General features: G+C 28.8%; 1 protein-coding gene across 2 annotated transcripts; it reads right to left on the reverse strand.

The window, feature by feature from the left end:
* Positions 1–334: 334 nt before the first annotated feature.
* LOC114186604 (root phototropism protein 2-like) lies at positions 335–2,649 on the reverse strand. 2 transcript variants are annotated; one of them, XM_028074556.2, is made up of 4 exons: positions 2,435–2,649; positions 2,260–2,329; positions 1,061–2,164; positions 335–975 (listed from the first exon to the last, which is right to left on the reverse strand). In XM_028074556.2, the coding sequence occupies exons 1-4, from the start codon at positions 2,485–2,487 to the stop codon at positions 466–468; spliced, it is 1,737 nt and encodes a 578-aa protein (XP_027930357.2). In that variant the 5' UTR covers positions 2,488–2,649; the 3' UTR covers positions 335–465. The 2 variants fall into 2 exon arrangements, with proteins under 2 accessions (XP_027930357.2, XP_027930358.2); XM_028074557.2 differs by having other exon boundaries at positions 335–972; positions 2,435–2,648.
* Positions 2,650–18,462: the final 15,813 nt, after the last annotated feature.

Genomic DNA, 18,462 nt, shown 5'->3' on the forward strand with positions numbered 1-18,462 from the left:
AGGAAAAAAAATGAGAGAAACAATTAATGTAATAAATGGATGTGTAGCAATTAGAGATATAAAAGAAAACGATAGATGTCCAATAGATTTTCACTAATTTTGATTAAAATCAATATAATGTATATTTTGAACATTAAAATCATACTCCAGCAGAATGTGAAAATTTGTATACTCCCGAAAAAAAAGTTAAAAAATGAAGTAAAATAATTTAGTTATTTGGTACACGAGCATCACCATAAAAGTTTCTTTCCTCAACATTATATACACAGTGCATTAAACAAATAGTATACACAATATGATGAGAGAAGTTGGCAAGAAAATAGTATACACAATATACCAGAACAGAACACATTTCTATATCTGAATTTTGCACATGCACAACAGAAAATCCAAACACTAACAAAAAAGATTAAGTAACCATAACCACGATGATCCTTGCATAATAATTTAATTCAATCGATTTAACTAAGACACAGAGAACCTTCTCCTTCTGGGCTTGGACAAATCAACGTTCCCATCTTCCAAATGGGTCGTGTCCTTCGACCCGTTTCTGAACGGGTTCAACTTCCCCAGCGTTTTCGAAACGGAAGAGAAGAACGTTGTCTTTTTTGTTGTTGTTGTTGTTGTTCCAGACGACGTCGTTCCATTTCCCTGAGTGTTCTCATCGTTATTAACGTTCTTATTCTGCAAATCAGAAATGTACATCTTCATCTTCAGTAACTCCGTTCTCAACTCCTCGTTCTCTCTCACCAACGAAACGTCCATATGAAGCTCATTTTTCTCCTTCGCCACTTCACGCTCCTCCCCTCCGCTCCGCAGCCGCAACTGGTCGTAGTAAAGCGCATGCAGCACAATCTGCACCGGCAAACGCTTGTTCTGCGACGCGTGCACACGCGCCTCGTATGAAAGTTTCAACGGATCCATCACGCTGCACACTTTCTCTCTCTCTATCTCATCCAACTTCGGATGCGCCTGCTAGAAACAAAAGGTAAACCGTTAAACGCTGCTGTTTTCTCTCATTCACTGCTTCTAAACGCGAAAAAACTGTTAGGTTAGATACCTTGAGGTAGATATCTACGGCGCGGTATAGATCGTCATCAACCTTACGCGCGCTTTTAGGAATCAGGACTGCGATGCCGTTGAACTTCGAAATGCTTAGATCGCCGTGTTCGGCGATCTCGCCTAGATAAGCGTCCACGGTTTTTGCCACGCGCTGCATAGCTGAGGAGCAAGGCTCTTTGGAATCTCCCGTGGTGAAAACCCCGTTGCTTCTTTGATTTTCTGCAAATCCCGAAATTATTCTACGCACACTTTCGAGATCGAAGAGTCTCTCACCGTCGTAGGTGAAGGAGAGCACGAGGAGGTCATCGACAGTCACGTGTTCGAAGGTGGAGGAAATCCGTTTCTCAAGCTCAGTTTTGCAGGCAGTGGAGGCACGGAGGTGGATTGCACAACGGAGTATGCAGCACAGGAAGTGGATCGGAAACGCTCCTTTCTCGGCGGGAAAGAGATCAACTATTGATTCCAGAAGCTTGCGCTGTTTTGATCGGGAGTCAGAATCTCCTGAATCTGATGAACGGATTCCGTTGCCAGTATGATCGCGGACGAGATCTCGTAATGCTCTCTCTGCGTAGGTGATAAGTGCGGTGGCAACGGTTAGAGTCTTTGCGCCGCGTTGCTTCATGGCGGCAATTACTCTGGTGAAGAAGTCCATGTCTAGAACGGCTAGCTCCTCCGTCCACCAGTTAGGGGGCGAGCAGCTGGGAAAATTGGCCTCGCTGCATGCCTTGGCGCTGACGGCCTCAACGCATCGTTTCACGATGTTGATATCGTCGGCGTAGGGGAGGAGGTTGCGACAGGATTTCAGGACGGTCACCGCACCGGTAAGCGTGAAGAACGCTACCTTCGTGAGAAACTCCTCCGTCCGCCCGGCAAGGTTATTTTCGCAAAACTGATCCGTCATCTCAAGGAACTCAGCGGCGCATCTCAAAACGGCGACGTTGTTGACCGTTATTTCAAAGTTGACGCCGTAACAGAATTTTGCCGTTTTCTCGAAGATTGCAGGACCTCCTGGCATATCAGAGAGGTCGATTCTGGTGAGCTCGCTCTCATTTGATTCCAGTATCAGTTTTCTTATGTAGTTGCTCTTTGCCACAAGCATGAACTGCACCAAACGTATTGAAAACCCTTTTCAGTAATAACACGAACGAACAGTAGCCACATAACTCTTAAAAATCATTCAAATCACAATATACTCACTTTGTGGAGCGAAAAAGTCGTTTCTCCAACTTGAACTATAACATCAGTTGGTATGTCTTGGGAGAAAACCCTGCAAAAGAAGCAGAGGCAAGAACATGGTTATTATTGAGATTTAGTAGAAGCATATGCATGCATGGTGCATAGATTTGAAATGGAGTTAGTTGAGTGTGTTTACCATTGCCCGGTTCTCTCCATGGCGAGAGAGAGCCTATTATTGGGAGTCGCCATGAACTTCTGTGGGTTGAGCTGGTTTAGGTAATTGGACAGAAACTGGCTATAGGCAAAGAGAATGGAATAGATGAGATGAGACTGGGAATGGAATGGGTTGCATGGTGGGGGCTATTATAAAGGGAATTTGGGCACTGTAGGAGATGACTTGTTATTATGGTTTAATCTTCATGGGATGATGAAGTAGAGGGTTTGTGATTTGTGGTCCAAGTTTGTGATGTTAACCAATGCCATATCTTACTTTTGTTATCTTTTCTGTGAGGCTTTCCTTTTTGCCAGTCATTTTCACCTGTGCTGTCCTTTTTAATCTGCTTGCATTAGTTCAGACAACAAGTTCCCATTGGCTCTATTTCTACCAGCAGAATGATGTGGCCGGGCTTAACTTACATTCATGTACAGAAGCTCTACCTTTTTCTCTAACTGGAGACATTAAAATAAAAAAGTTACTTCCGTATCCCATCTCTTCTTCCACATCTTCATTCATTTTCTTATTGTATGTTTGTGAGGGTATGTTTTTTTAGTTTACCAATAGTCACAACCGCGTGCATTACTTTAGAATTGTCTTTTTCAACTGTTTTGGATTTGTTAGGTGACCGTATCACTTTATATCCCTTCAATAAATGCTCATTACTTACCAATATTTCTTCATAGATGGGTTAATTAAGTGGTATCAGATACAGTAGAACACGAATTTTCTCTACTGAAATTTAGCATGAATGTCAATCATCCATTTATGAATTTGAAGCATTAATTTGTAATAGCTAATTTTATTTCAAGTCCTATATTCCAGTGGGTTGGTTCTACAAGATCTTAAAATAATTTGTTTTTTTAACTTAACAAACAGTTAAATAAGCATTTATGAAATCCCCTCTAACCAAAACCTTTGATGATAGTCATATAAAAATAAAATATAATTGGTATGTGAAGTTTTGTGGTTCTTGCATTGCATTGCATGCAAGCAAGTTGTAAGCAAACGTGTGTAACTACTAATGAGTGAGTGGCAAAGGGACAAAGTTGGGTATGTGAAGAGACGTGATGGGAGTGGGTATGAGGGAGTGGCTGAGACAGCGTGAGACAGGGAGTTGGGTAAATGTAGACCTCACAAGCATAACTAGGTGGAGAATCCGCCACGTGTACTAACATTCCATGTTCTGGGTCCCACCATACAGTACAAGATTAAGATCCTAGATCACCCAATAGCACCTAGCCACGTTCCTCATGCTTTCTTTTTCGTCCAATCACCTTCAAGGAATAGATGTTCTATCCCCAAATTAAAAAGTGTTTCTCGGTGGCCCCACACTGCACTAACATTAAGCATTTAGCATCGTACTTATTCTTGATTAATTCCTTCCCAAGTACTAAAATAGCATATCCCCATTGCTTAATCCCTCTTTCTGCTACCTATTTCCGATTCGACAGATAATGTTTCACGTATATTGTTCTGTATTGTTTTTAACATTTTTTTCACGTCAATTATTTTATTCCAATCATTGATGCAAACGGATGTTTCTACTTTTCAAAACTTCAAAATACCTACCAGTTCATCTTTCGTTTTTTCTTTACGGACGTTTGTAAGTTTCTTAACGCAAACTACATTACTTCAAGTATCTAGTATAGAAGTCATATAAATGTTCCATATGAGTTTTATAAGATTTCTTTTAGTTGGATATAATGTAATATTTAAGATCATGTATATAATATAAAAATGTATAATTGTCTATTCTTTTAATAATTCAATAAATGAAGCGATGATTACAAAAGTGATTTAGCGATATATTTAATATTTGTAGATGATGCTGAACTTTTACAATATTTTCTATGTACAACTTTCAGAGTACTAAACCTTTCATAATTAGGTAAAATACAATTATTAGTCCATCTCATTTAATAGTTTAAACTACTAAATAAAATATTAAATATTTCATACAATAAAACAGATAGTAGAAGAAAAATATTAAATATTAATACAGTTATCCATCAATAACCATAGTAATATAAATATTCACAAAACCAAGCAAAAAGAGTCTAAGAGTTTTCAACTAAGCAGACATGACTGCCTTACAACTAACGACCCTACTAGGCTACTTCATTGCTATCCATCAGAGATGTATTCTCACTTGCATCCTTTTTTATTCACACAATTGAGTGATCAATGGAAAAGAAATAATCAAGCACAAGCGCACAAATACATAACCAAGTAAGCTAATGTGAATAAGGAGTATTCATATACAATCAAAATCAAGTTACAAACCTCATACCACAAGTCCATTTATACACAAAAATACAACTTACACTAAACTCAATTATCTGAATACATGCACTTAACATTGGATTCACTAGATGTGTGCACTAGTGATAGTTCCCAAACTCTGTAAAGTTTGACCTCAAGGGGTTATCATCTAATTACTCACAAGGTAAATTCCTTTTGCATCTAGGACTTGATCAAGTAGTGACAAGGACCTCCTTCTTATCTTCACTACATAACCTACTCTACTTCACTTGAGTTGACTAGTTATTTAGAGAAAGGATACCTCTATATTGGATCTTTATTTTAATGCATGCACTAAATACCACTATCATAGAATTTCTCCTTCAAATCCTTACAACCTTGTCATTTATCATATCCACAATCATATAATAATTCTCAAATCAATCACATAGACCAACCATTATTTAATTAACAGCCCCAGACTCTGGTGAATTTGCTCAACAAGACCATCCATTCATTAGGCGTAAAGTGCACAAAAGTTTAGTCGTTCAGCAACCAGGTGGCTTACCTAGCGAGTGAATCACTATAACTCTCAGAGGTAAATTCCTCCAAATTTTTCGTTGGCTTTTCTTACCTAAATGATGACTCAAAATGCTCAAAGAGTATCAAATTCTCCCTTCAAGCTATCCTACCACACATACACAACCTAGGATAACACACCAGAGCATATCATTAACACCATTGATTAGTAGAGACTCACTAGAAGAACTCAGAAGTCACATTCGGGCTAAATTTCTCACATGCATGTCTAAGAACCACTAACTCAAAGAAAATGAGTTGAAAACTAACTTACTCAATTAAAGAAACTAATTAGACATAAGTGAAGATCTCACCACAAGGATGACTCTAGCTATCTCTAGTCTTCAAATAGGATGAGAAACTTTAGACAGAAGGGAGAGAGTTTTTAGAAAGATGTTTTGAAAGAGATAAATTGTGTTTTAAATAATGAGATCCTATTATAAAAATTCTATTATACTTAAAATTTTTATTATTAAAATAATAAAATTTTATTCTTTTAAAACACATTCTTAAAACATAATTTTCTAGATCATCAGAATTATCATAAAATATATAAGAAAAAACCTACAAATAATTTTTTTTTTTTCTAAATATAGAAGAAGAATTAAAAAATCATCAGATGATCAATATAATTCATAGAATTAAAAAATATATTGGAAAAAATAGTGTTTGATGTGCATTCCAAAAGTTGAGTGTATAAATAGAAGAGGAGAACCGTGAACAAATAGAGAAATGGATAAACTTTCTGTTACCACCCATTACAATTTGTTTTATATTTTCACTTGAACTTTTTGAGTCTTCTATATCTCTTTAACTCTCTAGGTGGTGATGGAGACATGTGTCCACCAAACATTTAATCACTGTTCAAGTGCATTGTTCACAATAAGATGTCTACCAATAAGATCGGTAACCTGTCCACGTGACATTTGACCAGGGAAGGTTCTTGTTGTTGAAATGACAGAGAAAAATAGAAAACACAATTACACAACATAGTAAAGTAAAATATAGTGTACAGTAAAACGTATAAGAATTACATCTATGGTGTTTTTGCTGTAAATAATTAGCATTTTTCTTTTCAGCAAAAACAATAAACTCTTGATCAAGAAATGGTTGTACAGACTCTATGTTAAATGTGTTTTGTTAACCAATAGTCCCGAAAGATATTTTGGTGTCAAGTAGGTTCCAAGTTTTAGTGTACACAAGAAACAACTGAGAGGTGTATAAAAAATATCTGCCTTTCCTTTTCTTTAAAAGAAGATAAATCATTACTATAATAAATGCTTAAGTTAAGCACAAGTTGTGACCAACTCAATGCACCAGACATTCTTGTAGTACCAAAAAAATATCTGACATAGTCTGAGTTTCTCAATAAATAAAGATCCAACAAAGTAAATGTATCTTTTAAGATCTATGCACTTGTTTGTGTTTGCTTGCATATTTGTGGTTGCTATGTATATGTTTTTTCCTTTCATGATCCCAATCACTGAAATGAAAATACCAACTTGTTTCTCCAAATTTAAAAGATCAACAAAAAATATCTATAAAAGATCAGACAACTAAAGTCAGATCTTTAGTTTAAATTCTGTGAATCAAAATAAAATAATTAAAAGAAAATGTCATTAGAAATAGTCAATTGGACTTCTCAAGAAAAATGAATAAATCTGATATATGCAGTATACAAAAAACTAGAAGTAAGATATGGAGGCATACCAACTTACTTAAGAGAGGACACATCATCTCTAAGGACACATCATCTCTAAGTAAACAATAAATGATATAAAGATCACTTAACAGTTCAACTCACATATTACTATGGTGCTCAATTTTTTTATATTTTATTCGATGTGTGAATTTAACTTTTATTTTGCTTCTCAACACTATATACTACGAGTTGTAAAAACAGTGATTTTAATATATTGTAAAATATATGATATGCTGGAGTGTCTTTATCATTTTGACTATTAGCTTTTTGTACAGCAGTTGCTTTTGTTTTATGAACATCTTTTGACTGCGGAGTTACTGCTGGAGAGTTATTGTGAAACTGTTACAATTATCATTATTGGTCATGGAATTTTTTTAGGTCATAACAACCCTCATTTGCACCTATGAACAGGTGGTCTAGTACTCTTCTAAGAGTCATTTCTTAGATCTCTTAGTTCTTCTTTTATTTTCTTCTACTATTCTGGATCATTTATAAAAAAATATATTTTCTTGCTAGTTCTGAGATTTTCTGTAAAATTTTTTGTTGTGTCAGGAAGTGTTCTTTTAATCGAATTTTCAATGATTACCCGTCGCTATAAACACTGTAGTGGTAAAATTGAAAAAGCACGAGAGTTCTTCCACTGACACTTAAGACATATAAAATTGTTTTGATGCGTTTGAAAATGGACGAAAGAAGTTATAAGTTCAATCTCTCCTAACAAATACTAACAATTAATATTGTGGAAAAAAAAGAAGAAAACTATAAACAATAAACAGATTTACTTTCGTTACTGATTAATGTGATTTGCACGCTTTGCAAACACTCCATATGCAGATGCAGATGGCGAAAGGGAGAAACATACAAATGAATGTTGGTGGTTGTTTTCACGAGGAATCCGGGTAATGTAAAATTGTGGGTGTCCAGTGCCGCAGACTATGAAGAAAATAGGTTGGTCCCAACCCTGAATTGAGGAGTGATTTTGTGGACAAAATGAGTGACACTGACCCAAATTGAAGGTCCAAAGCAAAGCCTATATTTTACTGGTCAAACTCAGCATTGATTGTAGAGACACCGGCCACCCACACCGTTTCCCTGCTCTGAATTAGGCATAACTGTATACAGTGACACTTGCTAGCAACTTTATAACAACTTTATAACTTACGCTGTATTCAACTGTCTTGGAGGAAATTATTAGCGTGCAGTGTGGTAAAAGCATTGAGATAAGATAACCCTAGAAAAAGCGACTTTTGGATTCATCTCATTGGATCGCACTCTTCTATAATTGCGAAAACACGTACAAAGAATCATAACTTCACTGATATAATCAGTTTTATATCCAAACAATGTATTCAAACATTATGACATATGAAAATACATGTTTGGTGGGGTTCCTATGTTTCAGATAATGTAGGGCATTGTTTTCTATTATTATCATTTTATTTTGTCCATAATTTGACTCAAAACACAACCAAGTCTCTCACCCCAACTTGCACCTTATTTGCTGATTTTTACAGACAAATGTGGCTACCATTTTTTTTGCCTCTTCTTTCATATATATTCTACTCACAATATTTTGACAATTAAATTTTAATAATTTTTTCTTTTAATCTGAAATTACATTTTTAAGTGATTTAAGAAAAAAAAATCATTCAAAAAAATGTTGCTACATATTATAAGATAAAGTTATCAAAATTTAATTGTTAAAAAATTATTTTTTTTATAACAAAAGAAATATAATACAGATGAGAAGGATGAAGTAGGTATGATTTAAAATTTATTCCTACTTAAAATAGTCCGTAGTTCCAAAATTGCTTTGTAAGTGTTTACATATTTTATATATATATATATATATATATATGTATATATATATATATATGTATATATATATATATATATATATATACACATATACATATATATATGTATATATATATATATATATATACATATATATATATATATATAAAAGTTGGGCATATGTAAAATAAAAAAATTATTATTAATGTAATATATCTTTTATATCATGCATTTAGTTATTTTTGTAAAAATACATATTATATCAATTTTATTCTTAATTAATATGATATATTATGTTATTTTTTTAAATTATAATATGATTTATACGTACATCAACATGCAATTGTAAATAAATAGCAATGAACTATACCAAGTCATCAAAATTAAAATTTAATATTAGTTCAAACTAATATAAGATTCTACTTAAACATTAACATCAAAATTATCATAAACTTAATTATATGTAAACTAATCATAATTATTAATAAAAAAATAAATTAACTAGATAAAACACAAAATTATATCGTCTAAATACTACAATATAACATAATAAATACCGATTACTAATATGTAAAAGGTTTAAGGTTTAATTAGTCGGATGGTATCCACTTTTGTTTACATGTGTCAGTTTGGTACCCACTCTCAAAAAAGTGTCAAATGAGTCTCAATTTTTGAAAAAATGTTTCAATTAGGTCCATTTCAAAAAAAGAGTTATTAACATTGTTAACGGTATTGTATTGGTATTTAAAATGTCTTACAAAATTAAGTATTAATATTTATATTAAAATTTAGTGGTAAAAGTCATGAATAAAGTTAACGACATTAATATTTTTTTGCTAAAATGAACTTAATTGAGTCACTTTTTCAAAAGTTGAGACTCGATTGACACATTTTAAAAAGAATGTACCAAATTGACATATCTAAACCTAAACGAAAATAGGTACTATCCGACTAATTAAACCTATATAAAAAATAACTTATCAATTTGTAACAAATGTTTTCAATTGCAAATGTGCTCAATAATTCATCATAATAAGAAATAAATACAATAGCATATATGAAATCATAATATGAGTTTTCTATAATACTTGAAGTAGTTTATTAAATATTTCCAATAATTAACAATATTATATAAGGTATAAAGTATTGTTCCAAATAATGTTATATTAGACATCCCTATAAACTTTAACATAGTAGTTATGTTCACACTTCAAAGTTCATATATCATTTGTCATCAAATGAAAATTTTATTAAAAAAAAAAGAATACAAAGCATGCAACGACCATACAAGATCCATGATAAAATTTATACTTCACAAAAATAGGCAAATTATACATATTATGAAACAAATTTAAATAAATACATGGAGGTAAAATATTAAACCACATTTTTATTATTCTGTATGATTAGCCAACTTATCAGCACAATATTTTTCTAACGAAAAACATGAAAAATTTTGAATTGTATATGCTTACAAAATTGTAAGTATTAACTCCCTTTAAGAATCCAAAAAACTACTTTTTGATCCAAAGAATCATGACAAACTAAAAAACAAAATCATTATTCAACCAAAGTTTTTAAAAGTCTTCCCTTCAAAAGCATAAATAATGTCATGAACCCAACATAAATAGTAGTTTTCTATCGATAAAAAATTGAAAAACTATTCACATATTCATCTCAACATCCTCCAAAAATACCACATGTGTATAAGTTATAATTCATATAATGCATGTTGTAGTTGTCATTCTCTAAACTTTCTTTTTGTTTGTTGCTCTAATTAATACATAAAAGTTAACTATGTTAATTTATGAAAACATAATAAAGTGATCATAGTAGTTTCAATACAACATTAAATATTTTAGGATAAATCCAATGCAAGCTATAAAAAAATTTAGAATTGCTATTTAAGACATTACATATACTATTAAAATTAAAACAAAAAGTTACTAACACTAGTACAAATATATAAATTATCCGAAGACATTTTTTTTAAATATTGTTAAAATATAAGGTATGATTCATATCATATATCATATTAACTGTAGTATATATATACTAGTATACTTCGGTACCTTAGAAGAAGTGTAGCCTAAACTACGGTTATTAATAAAAATTATCAGGTCATCACCGATTCAACCAATTTCACTTCTAAAGCTGCTTCCAGTGGTAATGAAAATATAAAATTAGATAAGATACATATTTTTCTAAAAATAAAAAAATTTATAATATATAAATGGATTCAAATTTTATCTTACAAATTAATTTTTTAAAATTAAATTAGACTTAACTTATATTTTTAACTTTTAACTTGACATCAGAGCTATTTTTATAGATAATAAAATTGTGTATTTTGTTTACCACTTTAAAAAAGTGAAGTGCATTTTTATTTGACTTGTTTTTCTATTATTCATGTTTGATTTCTTGTAAATATTGATTTAATAAATTAAGGGTTTTAAAATTAACTTTCATTTTGTTGGTGATGTGACAAATTAAAAAATTAATCTAATATAATGGATATTTATCAGTTCACATTGCATTATTCTGAACAACGCTGTCATAAAGTTTGAAAAGGAGTTTGAGCAAAAGAAAAGAGGCTTTGATTTTAATAAACAATTTTCTAATACGCTTCTGAATTCGTTAATTTACAATGAATTGTGATTGGGAATGTTGCATCCTCTTTATTTTCTATAATATTTTGTAGATGATAATCCTTCTTATGTGGGCTCCAAACTCAATTAATATCATTAATTCAAAGATTATATATTTTCAACTGCTATATTGATAAGGCCTACAATAAATTAATAAAGGTTCCTCTTTATTTATATTTTTTGTTTCATTTTTGTAAGATGTGTTTCCTTTTTAACAATGAATTTTATATTGAAAATTTGTTTTTTCATGTTGTAGATCCTTCATGGTAACATTTTCTTTATTTTGTAATCGTTTTAACTTTCCTTTCACTCTAACTTTTTGGATAGCATTTATGTTTTCTTCATATTACAAAATTCTTTTTGTTGCTAAAGAAAAAACTGTCTTATGCTGGACAAAAGTTTAAGGAGTTTATAGCCTCTTTCAACAAAATTTATGACATAAAAAATAACATTATTTTTTTCTTTTGATAATCTCATTTTCTAAATAATTGTACGTAACACCCTCCACTCAAATTTAGGTGCTTAAAGCAGACTTATTGGCACTTGTGCATCTTGACAAATTATTTTAAAATACAAAATAACTCGTTCAAATTAAATGTAATTTTAATATTACACTTAGGTATGGATTCTTTAAAAAAAAAGGGTCGATTTGACTCATTTATTATAAAAGTATATTAGTTTACTAATTAATTATAGGCAGAGAAAATTTATTAATGATTTGATTAGTATTTTCAAAAAAATGGGTTATTTTGATTTATTTATATAAAATGTAATAATAAAATTTAATATAAAATATAAAATTTTATTTATATAAAATTGTAAATTTTAATATAAAATGTAATAATAAAATTTAAAATATTAAGTTTTAAAATATCAAAATTTTAATAAAATTTTATTTAAAATATTTTTAATCAAATTATTAAAATTTATTTTTAAAAAAATATATAATAAAACTTTAGAAATTATATAAAAGTTAAAAAAAAGTCTAATCATTAGTAAACTAATCATGTCATGTAATTAATTGATAAACTGGCCAATTTTTGTAATAAATGGATAAAAACAACCCATTTTTATAAAAGAACCTTTAGTTATGATAAAAAGATGTATATCAGATAATGGAAAAAATATTCATATATCTGAGTATATGCTGATAAAATTCGTGACAAATATCTTAATACTCATTTATAAAAGAGTTGTGTGCGGCTAGCTATTATACTATCTACTCGCATATATATGTTATATGAAAAAATTAAAATTAAAATTAAAATTAATTTATATTTTATTAAGTTAAATTTAATTTACATTAAAATTTAATTTATATTTTATTAGTTTAAATTTAATTAAAACTAAATTTATATTTATATTTTAATCTATTTTATTTTTAAATTTTAATTAATATATTTAAAAATTTTATAAATATTATTTTTAAATATTCACAAATACCCACGAGAACTCACAAATTTCAATAAATTTGCATGTATTTTTTAAATGGAAAATGATATTTTAAAAACTAAATTTTGACAACTTTCTCTTACAACTTGATGTGTTATTTTTTAAGGAGTTTCTCATCTTTCATTTTTTTCATTTTTTCTATATTTTTAAACCAATTAGAAGATATCACTTCTGATTGTTAGAAAAAAGTTATTAAAATTTGATTGTCAACATATTATTGTCCTTTTTAAATAGGTACGTGTACAAATAAAAATATGGATAATAGATAAATTTTTTTATTACATATCAATTTACAAATAAGCATTGTCCATATCCGACTCGTGACGTGTTGCATTCCCTAAAACACTCATCTTACATTGGAGAAGATTTTCACTTTCTGAAGTCTTGCTTTTGATTTAATTTATTTGTTGGTGACAACTATGATAGACAATAATTTCACAATTCTAGATCTTTGCTTTTGTTAATGGATTTTAAATGGGGTTTCAGAAACAACCCACTTTCTTTATTGCATGCTCAGAAGCAGGAAACATGGAAGCGAATTTCCGAAGAGTGTTGAAGACACTGTTGGAAGAAAAAGACACAAGCAAGAGCAATGAGAATGTTGTAAAACTTTTTTTTAAATAAAAAAAACTAAAAGGAAAAGGAATGAGTTGTTATGTTTTCCATGTTTTAAAAGCCATAAATGCGTAACCCAGAGACTCAATCACAGAAACAAATCACTACAATAATATTGCTGTCATTAATTTAATAAAAAAATTACATTGGTAATACTAGGAAAAAAAATATTAAAATTAACTTTTCTAAAAAAAATACCCTTAAATAAAAAAAAATTCAATTAAAAGGAATTAAACCAAAATGGACTGATATTAATTTCAACCAATCAATTATCGTTCCAAAATCCAAGTGATAGATTTTGTTCCTATCTCCTTTGCTTCTTTTGTTTTAAATTTATTTAAATTTAATTTAAATATCTCTAATTTTAGATTGTTGAATGTGACTGAAACATGAATGCACATAACTTTTAATTATAAAACTCCAATAATGAAATGTGTGGACGATATAAAAAATAATTTTGATATAAACTTCCGCAAGAGCATTTTTTTTTTTTGTGGTCTTCCGCAAGTGCAAACACGTCTTGTTCATTGGTAGAGTAATTGGGCCCATTCTTAATTTAGAAGCCCACCATTTATATGAATGGATAGAGAGAGAGGACAGAAAGCTATGTGGCCCTCGCTATCCAAATCTAACAGCTGGGCATTGTTGGGCCATCTTGATAAAAAAAGAAAAAAAAAGTGACCACTAGAAAATGGCCTAAATAAATTTTTATTTTTCTTTTGAGTTAAATCCTCTTTGATAATGATGTTAGTTTTGGCAGGGATATCCCTTTTATTGAATCCTCTTAGTTATAATTCTATTGCTTTAACTTAATACTGTGTTTGGTTTCGTATCTTACATGGAACTAAATTAAATAATTGAAAAAGGATTTGAGTGCACCAAAACAAAATTTATTTAAATTAATTTGATTCTAAATGAATTCAAATCTATACAAAGGTTCAAAATGTTTTTTTTTTTGTGGTCCGTGAAATCAACTCTACAAATCTTAAAATAAAAGTCCACTTAGGACACGAATGGATGCTGGGCTTTTATTGGGCCATGATAGCAGCAAAGCCCATCCACAAACGTTATCGATCTCGTATTCGTGTTGTCCGCTTATTGTTCTTGCCTTATGATTGCAATAGAAACGGAAAGCAACATATTAATCTCTCTGTGTAGTCAATTTCATTTAGTTATCATTTTTTTTAAATATTTATTATTTTGAGAGCTTAAAAGAATATTAATCATTCTTTGGGTAATTATATTGTCATTTTTACATGATTTTTATTGTGATATAAAAATGAAAAAATAAAAATCTCTCATAATTATTTTATTAAGACTAGCGAAGATTCAAACGCCATTATACCACTGTGTTTACATTTTTTAAGTTTTAAAAATAATCTGAATCATTAATAAATTTTGTAATTAAAAGGATAATAAAAAAACAAATTAGATTTGTTTTCTTTATTAATTCTATGTGTGAATATGTAATAAAATAAAAGTTATATGTAACATTGCTTAACATTTCTATATCTTATAAATAGAGAAAATAAATATATTTAAAGATTATTCAAAAAAAAAGTGTAAATTAGATAAAAAAAAATTATTATTTTATATTACTAGCGGGAAAGAAATATCTTTGTTTATTTGTAAAGTTAATAATGATTATTATATAAAAACAATGGATAATTAGTCATTTGTGATGTTTTTGTTATCGGCACTCATAACGCATTGTGTTGTTAAAGTGTGTGAAGTTACTTTAACATTTTGATAGTCTGTTTTTATTTTTATTAATTTTTAAATTAAAAATATAGTTAATAATAAGTAAGATTATAACATATGAATACTAAAAATGAATTTATAATATATAAATAAATATAATTTTCATTTCATAAACTAATTATTATAAACATAAAAACAATTCTTTATTTTTATAATATATATTTTTTAATATATTTATTTTCTTAAAAATATATATTTCGAATATAAAATTAAATATTAATAAATTACGATGACTTTGAATAACTCTGTCTTTAATATATATCACTTTATTTTTAATAAATATAATTTTATTTAATATATTAATTTAATAATATTATAATATCATTACATACTAATATAATATTATATATATTTAAAAAAATATATACACATGCCTGTATTTATGATAATTGTGGATTAAGAAAATTCTTAGATACCTTGAAAAACATTATGGAAGGTGACAATTTTAATGGTGGCGGTTGGTAGGGACCACAACATTGAGTTTGAATAAACGTATGAAATTGAAGAGAGTTACGTGAATTTGGCTGCATCCAAGTTTGAAATCAACGACCACACTTAAAACCACTTTAATTTTGTTTGAAATTCAAACTTTGTCATCAGTGTAATTGTGACATGTAACCGATTGGGGAACCAGAAAATTTTCAAATGTAATCATAATTCAAAATTATTTCTCATTCTTCATAATAGAGATCATTAATCCATTCTTTGAATTGAATATATAATTTTCTTTTATGAGCTGGTTTTTAATTGAATATTCGTGTGGGGAATGTTGAATTTTCTGGAAGAGCCGGCTATGAATATGTTTATTATAAGTATTTTGTGATGATGGCAACAAATAAATTATAATATATATTTCTTTTGATGAAGTAATAGTGTAGAAGCTCAAATTATGATTTTCATTGTACACCTTATATATGTGTATTTAATATGTGGACCTATGTGTATATATTCCAAATAATGTGTTGTGAATTATTTATAAAGTATTGATGTTTGATTTGTATTGATAATAGTTTATGTAACAAAGAGGGCAATCATGAATTAATGTATAGAGTGATAGAAAGTTTCCAAAATTTAATTGCTCAAACTTTATTTTATCTGATTTTGAAAAACAAAAATGTTGTAAATCTAGTTATAAGTTTTTATCAATATTTTCCCCTTTGTTTTTCGTTTTTACTTTCGGTATTTTTGGATAAAAATTTTCACGAATGATAAAATAAAAATGAAACAGATTTTTTCGTAATTTCAGTTGAGGTGCGAGTTTAAGAAAAAAATTTAAAGAAGTTATTGTAACATTTTTTACAAAATTAATTCATGCAAAATATAGTTTTACCTTTTTGAGAAACTTATTTGGTGTTTTCCTTTTGTTTTTCCGTCTTAAATTGTTTTAATTTTTTTTTTCAAACGTACCCTTTAATTTATTTTATGTGAATTAACTTCACTCAAATATAATGATAAACCATAAGATTTAAACTTTAATCTAAAGTGTAATCAAATTACTATCTTTTAGCACCGTTTTGTCATATCAAAATTCAGGTTAAACACATAAAAAAATATAAAAAATAAGATGTTTAACGATTTTATTGAGTTCATAAATAATCCAACATGAAAATTCTCGATAAATTACAAAATTAGGCTTTAAAATTATGAGTAAGAATCACATTTATTTTTAAGTTTTTTTTATCGTAACTCAATCTTGACTCCCTATAAAAATAAAGAAGTTATAGAAAGTTATATACTAAATTTAATCTATATATGAAATTATTAAATAATTTCAAATTTAAATTTTAAGAAGAGAGAATTGAATTAATATCATATCTCTCTCTGTCTAACTCTCTCGTTACAAACTGATTATGCGCAAAATATGAATAATAATAATAATATATTAACCATTAAAATTACATTTCTTCAATAATAACGTATAAAGATAGATCTATCCACTTACATATTCTTTACACATGTAAAACACCATATAATTCATTAGATATTATTATCAATTTCTCTTACCTATAGTTAAGGGTGATAAAAGGAACTAGTCCGGCCAATTTTGACTTCTCTCGTCCTTGACTTGTCAAAAAAGATGGATCAGCTGGTTTGTCATTGAAAATTTGGTTAAAAACTTTAACAAGCATCATCGTAGGGGTGGACTTATGGGCTCTCCCACCGCTTGTTTTTTATATTTTATATTTTATATTTTTTAAATTTTATTTAATCATATAAATATTTTTTAAGCTTTTAATTGATCAATTCATATCTATAATTGGATAAATTAAAATAATTATTATATTTACATGCTAAACTACTCTATTATAATTAATAATTTGAACTTAATTTGTAAGTGTCAATTATTTAAATTAGGGTTAAACATGTTTTTTATCCTTTAAATTTCATCAAAAATTAGAATTAGTCTCTTTTGAAAGTTTTGGTCCAATTTAGTTTTCAAGCTTTATAAATGCGTGAATTTAATTTTTTAAACCAAATTTTATTAAGTTTATTTCACGTTTCAAACGTGTTTCATGATAGTATAGGTTGTTTACACTGTTTGACACATATTTGCTTCAATATTAACTAACAAATATGTTTGAAACGTCAAATAAACTTAATAAAATTTGCTTTAAATGACTAAATTCACGCAATTTAACAAGTGAAACTAAATTGGTTCAAAGTTTTAAAGAGGAACTAATTCCAATATTTACTAAAAATTAAGAGACAAAAAACATATTTAAATCTTTAAATTATAATAGTATTACATATTTACATTTATATAAAAGTAAAATATAGAACAAATTTATATTTTGTTATTTTTAAAATAATAAATAAATAAAAACAGACCGTATGTCAGGGACAAACTAACTTGCCTTCTGACCTACACCAACATTTTAAGTTTGGTGAGCTACATATAGGACCTGCACTGAAATACTTGTTTACAGATAATAATTGAAATATAACTTTTAAACACAGTTTAGGTGTAAAAGAAATAAAGAGAAAATTCAATCTACGCTAAACCAAACATGTAAATAAAGAAGTAAGTAAAAGTGCAAAGTTGATTAAACGTTAAATTATGCCAAATCACACAGGATTGTCACAACCATTTTATGAATCATGTAGGTTTGCAAGATGAGACCTTGACGGAACTTTATACAAAATATCGAGGGTTGATAAATTAATTTTTTTTATATATAAATTACTTTTTTTAATTAAAAAAATATTTGTAT

The sequence above is a fragment of the Vigna unguiculata genome, chromosome 6 (assembly GCF_037176805.1).
Source record: "Vigna unguiculata cultivar grain cowpea cultivar isolate G323 ecotype 2 chromosome 6, ASM3717680v1, whole genome shotgun sequence".
NCBI lineage: Eukaryota > Viridiplantae > Streptophyta > Magnoliopsida > Fabales > Fabaceae > Vigna > Vigna unguiculata.